General features: G+C 38.7%; 1 protein-coding gene across 2 annotated transcripts; it reads left to right on the forward strand.

Annotated features, from left to right (window-relative positions):
• The first annotated feature begins 2,686 nt into the window (after window positions 1-2,686).
• On the forward strand, window positions 2,687-8,903 carry lgals3b (lectin, galactoside binding soluble 3b). 2 transcript variants are annotated; one of them, XM_066680548.1, is made up of 6 exons: window positions 2,687-2,880; window positions 5,553-5,563; window positions 6,522-6,830; window positions 7,344-7,432; window positions 7,705-7,873; window positions 8,205-8,903. In XM_066680548.1, the coding sequence occupies exons 1-6, from the start codon at window positions 2,802-2,804 to the stop codon at window positions 8,361-8,363; spliced, it is 816 nt and encodes a 271-aa protein (XP_066536645.1). In that variant the 5' UTR covers window positions 2,687-2,801; the 3' UTR covers window positions 8,364-8,903. The 2 variants fall into 2 exon arrangements, with proteins under 2 accessions (XP_066536645.1, XP_066536655.1); XM_066680558.1 differs by lacking the exons at window positions 2,687-2,880; window positions 5,553-5,563 and adding an exon at window positions 5,571-5,615 and having other exon boundaries at window positions 8,205-8,897.
• The last annotated feature ends 1,623 nt before the right edge of the window (window positions 8,904-10,526 follow it).

A 10,526-nucleotide genomic window follows, 5' to 3' on the forward strand; every position in this document is an offset into this window, starting at 1 on the left:
GAAGCAGTCGGACCAATTTCCCCTTTCCCTACTTGCCCCATTTCATATTTAGAAAATATTGCAGAAAAAAAAACATACAAAACGTTTTAATCTGCTGCAAACTGTTTGTTTTGATTAAATATGATCCCTATTAGCATTCTACTTGATTAAATGTAGCATTTTTTAGACCATTAAGATTCTGAGAATCTGCTAATAACATTTATTTTGTTATGTATTTAATCTGTGGCTGGACGCTTGGGCCACGTAGCTTGTTAATCTGTGTTTAAATCTTTTTATATTTGACTCTTTTCATGTCTCTATTTCAACATATTCAAGGACACCAGGCGAACTGAAGAGTTGAAACATTGAAAATAGGTACAGTACGGATGAAAAATTCCAGTGAAATGTGTCAATATTAGTGAAAGGAAGTGGACTGTAGACTCTGTAAACAGTGTTTTTACTAACTGTACAAGGCCAAATACTAGACCAAACCCATTCAAATGTAAGTAAGGTGCTGTCATGTAAAACCCAAACTAACTATGCTTAAAAAGTGTAATATTAAAATTATGTAGTGAATCACTTAATTTCCATCATGTTTTAAATTTTCATTAAGGACAGCAAAGCCAAGAGTATTTCCTCTGATTTGATTTTACTTTTCCACAGGTCAGCTTGTGAATACAGTCTTTGTGAACTGCAGAGGAACTGCTTACCTGATGTAGTAGGCACACATGTTCTCTTGGCTTATTAATCAAACTTCACTATCTGTCAGTCTAAACTGGGTTTGAAAGGAACATGCTCCACTGGAATGCACAGTGCCAAAAGTAGAGTTGGTGGAGGGATGATGGTGCTTTCAGACAGTTACAGAGTTTGACTATGTACTTAGCCCTGAACAGGGGCACTTCTAGACTATTTGTTGTAATGAGGCACACAGTTTGGAGGGGCAATGTTCTCAAGCAAATTAACACTTTTTTTAATTGTATTCACTCTGTTTATGTGTACTACATTATTGAACAAATAAAATCAGAGTATTACTCTCTCCAGTTTTGCATAGAGTGATCAGATGTCCTCTTTTACCCGGACATGTCCTCTTTTTAGACTTAAAAAATCGGTCGATAACCTTCTCTGTAAACATTTAATTGGTCAGTCTGCACGTCAGTAGTCGTCTTACCCCACCCCCCGAGGAGGCGTGTCCTCTTTTTCACCATCTCTACTGTTTTTCACCATCGACTACTGACGTGCAGACTGACCAATTAAATATTCACTGAGAAGGTTATCGGCCAATAATGATAGCTCTAGAGTCAAACCGTGCAATCAGAAGATTTTAGGCTACTTCACCACGCCCCCTTCTCACTCAAGCGAACCAATCGGAGTAGGGGAGGACGGGACTAGTTTGTGATCGAAACGCTTCTTGAAGTTCTAGAAAAACAAAATCCCGGAAGTTTGTGAAATTCCGCCGGGACATTTTTTTAAGTCTGAAAAAGTATTAATCCCTGACCCATTTATCCGCATAACGATTTAAACCACTGGAGAGAGTTGTCTGGTTTGAGTGTTTGTTTAAAACACACAAACCAGTTTAGACAATTTATCCATATATTTATGTGTGTACTTTTATAGTTGTTCGGAAATTACTTAGAAGTTCAGCAGAAAATTAGCCAACTCATATTTCCTCTTGTATGTTTGGTAGAATCTATTATTATCTTTGTTTGCCTGCTCACGTCCATAGGTGCAGCATTAATGTGGGGTGGAGGGTGTGGATATATGGTGTTGCAATAATGTATTGTCTTGACAAACAGGTGCATAGGATCCTCCACACCCACAGAGGCTGAACAAAAACAAGCCTAACTAAAGTTTTATGATGGTATGGCAGGTATGTTAAGTTTTTGTATGATTGACTTACAGCAGAGTGTGGTGCTTGTTTTGGGCTTTTTTCATTTTTTTTCTTTTTTTTTTTTTAGAAAGATTATGGTCTACACCCAGAGAGACAACTAATCATGATCATTTTATTAGTCAGGATCAAGACTCAATTTTGGCAAACCAAGAGCACTGTTCTCAGTATATTTAGCATATTAAACAGCATTTCCTCCAGAAAAGAAAATCTGTCAAAAAAAAAAAAAAAAACATTTCCACCCATATGCAGTGGATTAGAACATTTAATTGCTGGGGTGGAGTCAAAGAGGTTTGAGTTTCCCAGGGGAAGAATATTTTTGCTACACTTACTTGGTACATATTTGCATGCTTTTAGCTCCTTTACCTTCTTTGTTTGTCAGTAAGTTTACACTGCAGACTTGCTGGGCACTGGGACTATGTATTTTGTGTGAAGGAAGATGACTGTATCCCGCTTGACTAACAGCAAACACATTATAATAACGGCCTGTTATATAAGAACATGTTTTCAACCACAAGGCTTTCCAAACATCTCGTAGGATCACAAGGCCATGGCAACACAAGACCTTTAGCTATAATTTAATTTTTATAGCTGGCCAAACACACACCCAAAAAAACAAAGGATACAGAGTCACAAACATACCCTCCTGCATCATTTAATTTGGTCAAACCTAGGCTGAGATAGTCAAGTGAACTCTTACCTGTTAAAGAAGTTTTTGATAATATAATGCAAGCAATCTTAGCTACATTAGAATCAGACCGTTTTAGGAGCATGGCACAGACTTTCCAGTTACGCAGGTTTGGTTGGCTTTCTCTGTTTTAGGATTTGATTCTGTTTACTTGATAATACCATGGGCGTGTTGTGAAAGAGTTGAGGCAGCCTCTTCAGAGTAGTGGCAGATTGGGGAGGGACTGTGGAGGACAGAGCTTGTATAAATATGCCCCACCCAACATTCCTCTTTCACGGCCTTCTCCACCTGGGAGTAGATCTCACTTCCAGAACTCATCCACAAAAAGGTATCTGTCTCTGCTACTTCTTTTACATTCATTTTTCTCATAGCTGTTGACACATAGCTGCTGTTCATTAAGCTAAAGTACCATGTGCTATTATTTCCTGCCATTGAGGCGACATTGAGCCGTAATAGAATCCTTTTAATCGAAGAGTTGTTTCCCTAGACTGGTTGCTTTTAACTCTGACTCTGAGGATCATATGTCCAGCACAATATCAGCCTTCTTATCCCCAGTATCTCTGATCTGGCTCTTCAACTAAGTCCCATTTGACCTGGTTTATGTGTTGCATCAGGGAAAACCTGATAAGATATTTTTACATAAGCTTCTAAGTTTAGTTGTGTTTTTTCTGAGAATGTTGTAGAATTTTTATTTATTTATTTATTTATTTTGAGAAACTTTTGTTTCAACAGTGACCATACGCATAATTTCAGTGAATGACTAAACAGAGGTCTCAGAATTCTGACAAGTTCTGACTTGTAGTGCTGCTCACTTGTGTAATCACAAGTTAGGAGTATTTGCTAATGCACTTGTGTGTATTTGTTTATTAGTGAAATGTGGTTGCTGAGTTGGGGGTGGTAGGGTAATTCTAAGGGACTATGACTTACAGGGGCCCTAGAAAATAATTGGGCATATTGTTCATTCCTGCCTTGCGACCAGCGATTCCAGGTAGGGTCCAGACACAACATGACTCCGAACTGGATAAGCGGTTACAGACAATTAATGAATGAATGTGTGTTAGAGACCAGTGTGATATTTCATGGGACCCAAAATAGCTGGCAGGGGTGTCATAAGTGTGAGTCAAGTTCATGCAAGCTGTGGCTTTGAGTCTGCGGCATTAGTTCCATGATGTCCTGTATCCGGTTTTAAAGTGGAGTTGAGGAGAAATGGATTTTGATTGTTTTCACGTATTTTTGCATTACGTCTGGGCCCTCCATACAGCATTAGAAGAAATTAGACTGTGTGATAAAACACAGCTTTTCTTTAAACTGGAACAGATTCCTTGGCCATTCCTATTTCTTGAGGCTAGGAAAGCTATTTTGGAGAAAAAATAATGACACGTTCTTATGTGACTACGCTCCATTTGTTTTTAATTATAATATTTCCTGTGTAAATCCAGACTGAAGTTCTTATCTCTTGTTCCATTACTCCTCAGCAGTATTCAATAGGGGTGTGGTGGGAATAGTATCTTACCCATGAGTCATCCACATATGATCTATTCAGTACTGAAGGTTTTCTAATCTTGTATATGATTTTAAATTTATGCCCCCCATCCTATAGAATGTCATTCATGAAAATAAATAAGGCGACACATCCTAAACAGGGGAAAGTGACTTATTTTTATTTGTTTTTGCATATTTTAGTGCAGAGTGGCTGCTTATTTGCTGAGGTTAATGCAATAAAACTATAAATGTTTGCTCAGGCTATGTATGTATGTATTTCCAATAGTAACATGGTCCATTCAAATGTGCAGAAGATTGTTCTCACTTTTTCTTAAACATAGAAAGTTGGGCTGGACAATAATTCAATATAAATCGCAATTTAAAAATTCAAAATTTCAATAGAATTGAGATGATTTTTAATGTTCCAACACAGTGATAATGAAATGATGTCTAATGTGTTTCCATTCATTATCTGTAACCGCTTATCCAGTTCAGGGTCGCGGTGGGTCCAGAGCCTACCTGGAATCATTGGGTGCAAGGCAGGAATACACCCTGGAGGGGGCGCCAGTCCTTCACAGGGCAACACAGACACACACACACATTCACACCTACGGACACTTTTGAGTCGCCAATCCACCTACCAACATGTGTTTTTGGACGAAACGTTTTGAAACGGGAGCACCTGGAGGAAACCCACGTGGACACAGGAAGAACACACCACACTCCTCACAGACAGTCACCCGGAGCGGGAATCGAACCCACAAACTCCAGGTCCCTGGAGCTGTGTGACTGCGACACTACCTGCTGTTAAATTGCATTCATTAAAGTTTGACAATGATGTCATGTTTGTTTGTTTCATGCCAGTTTTTATATTGTTCGTACTGATCAATATTATCATATTAACAGAAATCTAAAATGTAATCCAAATTAATTATTATATTAATTATAATATTTTCTGTGTAAATCCAGCCTGAAATTTTCATCTCTTGTTCCATTACTCCTCTGTATTCAGAAGGGGTGTGGTGGGAGTAGCCTGTCACCCATGAGTCATCCACATATGATCTATTCAGTGCTGAAGGTTTTCTAATCTTGTATATGATTTAAATTGTGCTTTAGTTGTAGTGTCAGTTATGTTTTAGTTTGGTTTTTAATTAAATACATAAATCCTACCCTGTTATTAAAGACATGTTTGAAACAGTTCTGTATAAAAAGTGTTTTAAAATATGTCACAATGGTTTAAATATTGTTGAGCACTGGCATCACGACAAGGGAGTAAAATGTGCAAAAAAAAAGTGATTTGAAACCAATATTATCAAAGATTTCATTATGATGATTTACATAATACTAATAATGAAATTATTCCTAAATATGTAAAAAAGTGTATAAAATGTCAATTATTGAGTCACTGTACATGATTTTCACCTGCTGCAGAAGATGATAAAACTCCCAAAAGTAACACCCCTGTTAATACTTAAGAAACTGAAATATTTAATGTTTTGTTTTTGTTTTTTTCCCCAGATATCATGGATGTAAGTGGATATTTATCTTCAAATGGCTTTGCTGGATGTTTACAGAAGACTGGTGAACTGAACATACCTGATTTTACAAGTTTTTCCGACTTACTGCCCACAGTTTGTCTACCCCCCTCCCTCAATTAAATAACAGTTACCCAGTCTGGTTCCTCGAGAGGGGTTAATCCTAGACTTGGACTACAAATCATTCAGAATGGAGTTTCAGCACTGAAAAGAAGTTATAATTCAAGACTAGGCTTATAGCAAATGCTCTGAACATGACAATTTAAATGTATTTATTTATTTTTATAAGCATGCCCCACTGCATTGGGGTGGCCATGTTCCCGTTCATGTCACTAGGTGTCAGTATAAAGTTAGTTATAATGTGGACAAAACGTCTTGGAGAAAGTTTTCCAGGCACAGGAATTCTTTCTTATTAAGCACAACCACATTTTCCACATATACACAGGTTCAGTGGCTGAGAACGAATTGAAAAAAGACATTTTAATCTAGTGTTGATGATGTCTATCGACAAAATCACTTGGGACCTAACACATTTGAACCAATATTAATGAAGCTGAGTGGAAGGAAGTGGACTTTGGTGAAAGGATTTTAATCCTCCACATTAGTGCTCATAATTTGTGACGGAAGAGAACATTAAGCTAAATACTTTGTGTGTGTGTGCTGAGGTGTAGCTTCCCCTGTGTTAAAGACTGATAAAGATGTTTCAGCAGCTTTGTTGTTATTATTAATGGATTTGTACATTTTTGGTGTCTGAACTTTGGGTACACCTAATCAAAAATCTTCTGATGAAGTTAAATATTCTCTGCTGTTATGTACACTATAATTCAGTAATACACCTACTGTTGTGAATAAAAATTGTGCACAAAATGAGCAAAAACTTTATTAAACTAGGAGTGCTGGAATTTTGAAATGGACTGTACATTTCATTGTCTTGTCTCCTGTTATGTTTCAGCTTGCAGATGCCTTGGACAGTGGGGCAACCCAGAGTAATAATGCTGGAGGTCCAACATGGCCTGGGCAACCAGCATGGCCTGGACAGCCTGGAATGGGACAGCCTGGGCAACCCGCATGGCCTGGACAGCCTGGGCAACCAGCATGGCCTGGACAGCCTGGGCAACCAACATGGCCTGGACAGCCTGGACCACCAGTATGGCCTGGACAGCCTGGGCAACCAACATGGCCTGTACAGCCCAACCAGCCCACTGCACCAGGCTGGCCAGGACCTACCCCACCAACTGCCCCTCAGACTACCCAGTCCCTGGTGAGAGATTCCGCTTCACGTTATGTTGCTCCCCGATCCTATAGAATGTGATTCATGCAAAAAAAATAATAATAATAAGGCGACACATCCTAAGTAATGTTTCAATACCATTGATTTGATTTTTATAGCATTGATTTGATTTTTAATATTGCGACATTCATTATCACCACAACCCTGAAACGGAAAAGCGGAAAAGATCATGATGAACATTCATTATTCACAGCATCTGTCACTGACTTTCATTACAGGGCACTGCCATCAGTTTACTGCAATTCATTAAAGTAATGTTTGACAATGATATCATGTTTGTTGTTTGTTTCATGCCAGTTTTTATATTGTTTGTTTAATATTATCATATTAACAGAAATTTAAAATGTATTGTAATAGAAAATTTGGCTATATTTTCCAGTCCTAAAAGAACACTAACAAAATTTAAAGTTGTATTTGAAATGTGTGTTAGGGTTTTTGTTGTATTTTAAAGTTTTGTTTTTTTGTTTATCCTCCCCCCCCCAGACTGTTCCATTTAGCATGGCTCTACCGAGAGGAGTCTTTGACAAAATGCTGATTACCATCCAGGGGGAAGTCAAGCCCAATGCTAAAGCGTAAGCTCAGTCATATACTGTGAAATCCTCTGCAAAATGGTGACAAACTATTCTTACAAATTCAATCACAATTTCTTTGTTCACAGTGAGAATAGCCTTTCTTTTTCTAATCATCTCCATGATGACTCTGTACTCAGTCTATATTGATTAAGAAAAGTAGCCCATTTTAACATCAAAAACTACCAAACAACTAGATGACCAGGTTGCCAGATGTGACTACTGCTTCAATTTGTCACATGCTGATTGTAAGACATGCTGTTTCTGATTGTTAGGTTCACCATTGATCTGACCAGACAAGGTGACCTTGCTTTTCATTTCAACCCCCGCTTCAATGAGAATGGAAGGCAGGTGATAGTGAGGAACAGTATGATTGGGAAGCAGTGGGGCAAAGAAGAGAGATCAGCGTCCTCGTTTCCTTTTGCCCCAGGAAAACCTTTTGAGGTGAGAGCCATGTGTGGAAATATTTTTATTAGCAGAAAATTAAAAATGTCAGAAACAGTCATAATTTGTTCCAACAAATCCAGATCACTTTTTTATAAATTTAGAAAGTTTTTAATGCAGCAAAGAGTGGAAAAACACACCATTATCCAAAATATTGAATGAGCAGGTGTCTAGGAGATTTTGGCCATTAATAGCGTGTAATGTGTAATTGAGTGATGGGAAAGTAGCAAAGACGCACACAACATAGTCAGTGTATACAATAAGTTAATTAAAATGATTTGTACAGTGCTGTTCATTAACCTGAGTTGAACTCATCTATTTGTTTTTGTAGCTGAAGATCTTGTGCACGTCGACAGAGTTCAAAGTGGCCGTGAACAAGTCCCACCTGCTGGAGTTCAAGCACAGGGTTCGTGAGCTCAACCAGATCAATCAGCTCAGCGTTTTCAACGACGTCACTCTTTCATCTGTAAATCTAGAAACACTGCCCTGAAAACTGCATCACGTTATTATGTTAGTAGGTTTGCGATTGGGGGGGGGGTGATTGTCACATAGCATGGTGGTGCTGGTGATGGTCTCAAAGCTTACAATTGTTTCTTTTCTTTTTTAAATTCCTATTCCTCTTTTTACAAGAACTTTTGCCTGAAATTCTGTTATCATATGCAATGTACAATGCATCCTCCTCCTTGATGGGCTCTTTGGATGCTTTGTGATGTTGAAGTGGCAATGTAACAACCTCTAGGGGGCTCTGTTAATCTTTTCTTTAGATTAAATGAGCTGAGGAAGAATAAAGTTTGTCAGAGGGGCTTTGTGTACTTGTGTGCCTTCCAAGTGTGTAATCAATCCATATAATGCAATTAATATATTGCTCATTCCTAATTGATAATGTTTTGAAAATATTAAAAATCATATTGTGGGAACTTTGACAACTGTTGTCCCACTAAGTTATGATGCACATGGGAATAAAATCACTTTTTTTTTTTTTTTTAATTTGAAAGAATGATGTCAGGGTACACTTCAGCAAAACCACAAATGCGGACTGTGGGACAGGTACCTTTATTTTTTTCTTTTTGTTTGACGAGCAAATCCTGTTTATTTTATGAACACCTTTTTTTTATTATTATAACTTTATTCCTGATGTTGTGAAGCATTCCAGTTATTCTCTAATATTCTGTGCTGCTGTTCTTCATTATGAGTACCTTACTTTTATTTGCAACTTCCTAGTGTCCTAGATTTTCTATGAAAAAGCCAATTTACTGTGTTCTCCCCGTGTCCGCGTGGGTTTCCTCTGGGTGCTCTGGTCTCCTCCCATGGTCCAAAAACACATGGTGGTAGGTGGATTGGTGACGTGTGTGTGTGTGAGAGACCCTGTGAAGTCCTTGTTCTGTGTAGCGGTGTTGAAATACACCTAATATAAGGCTTTACCAAATATGTTGCTTAGAATTACTGTCAGTATTATGATAAACTAAGATCAGTCATGATTTCCATTTCAGATTTCTGTATCATAAAACAGTTCTGAGGGCTGATGGACAGTAAGTCATCAGTGAAACATGCATGCGAAAAAATTACAGCCTGAAAGCAGAAAAATGTAATGTACAAACCAGGACAGTAACGGGACTATGGCGGTCTGATAGAGCACTACACATAATTGAAGAAGATTTTTTTTTATTATTAATGCCACTGAGAAAAAGTTACCCAGAGTGACAAATAGCTATAGTGGTATGACAATGCAGTGTTAGGAGTCTTGCCCAAGGGCATATATAAGGAACGAACCCCAATATTCCATGTGGGGAAAAAGTGTTACTCACTTATACACACACACACGGGTTGGACAATGAAACTGAAACACCTGGTTTTAGACCACAATAATTTATTAGTATGGTGTAGGGCCTCCTTTTGCGGCCAATACAGCATCAATTCGTCTTGGGAAAGACATATACAAGTCCTGCACAGTGGTCAGAGGGATTTTAAGCCATTCTTGCAGGATAGTGGCCAGGTCACTACATGATGCTGGTGGAGAAAAACGTTTCCTGACTCGCTCCTCCAAAACACCCCAAAGTGGCTCAATAATATTTAGATCTGGTGACTGTGCAGGCCATGGGAGATGTTCAACTTAACTTTCATGTTCATCAAACCAATCTTTCACCAGTCTTGCTGTGTATATTGGTGCATTGTCATCCTAATACACGGCACTGCCTTCAGGATACAATGTTTGAACCATTGGATCCTCCAGAATGGTTCGGTAGTCCTTGGCAGTGACGCACCCATCTAGCACAAGTATTGGGCCCCCATGCTTCACTCTGGGCATGCAACAGTCTGAGTGGTACGCTTCTTTGGGGCTTCTGCACACTGTAACTCTCCCAGATGTGGAGAAAACAGTAAAGGTGGACTCATCAGAGGACAATACATGTTTCACATTGTCCACAGCCCAAGATTTGAGCTCCTTGCACCACTGAAACTGAGGTTTGGCATTGGCATGAGTGACTAAAGGTTTGGCTATAGCAGCCCGGCCGTATATATTAACCCTGTGGAACTCCCGACAGACAGTTCTGGTGGAAACAGGAGAGTTGAGGTGCACATTAAATTCTTCTGTGATTTGGGCAGCCGTGGTTTTATGTTTTTTGAATACAATCCGGGTTAGCACCCGAACATCCCT

Source organism: Hoplias malabaricus, chromosome 1 (genome assembly GCF_029633855.1).
Source record: "Hoplias malabaricus isolate fHopMal1 chromosome 1, fHopMal1.hap1, whole genome shotgun sequence".
In the NCBI taxonomy this organism is placed as follows: Eukaryota; Metazoa; Chordata; class Actinopteri; order Characiformes; family Erythrinidae; genus Hoplias; species Hoplias malabaricus.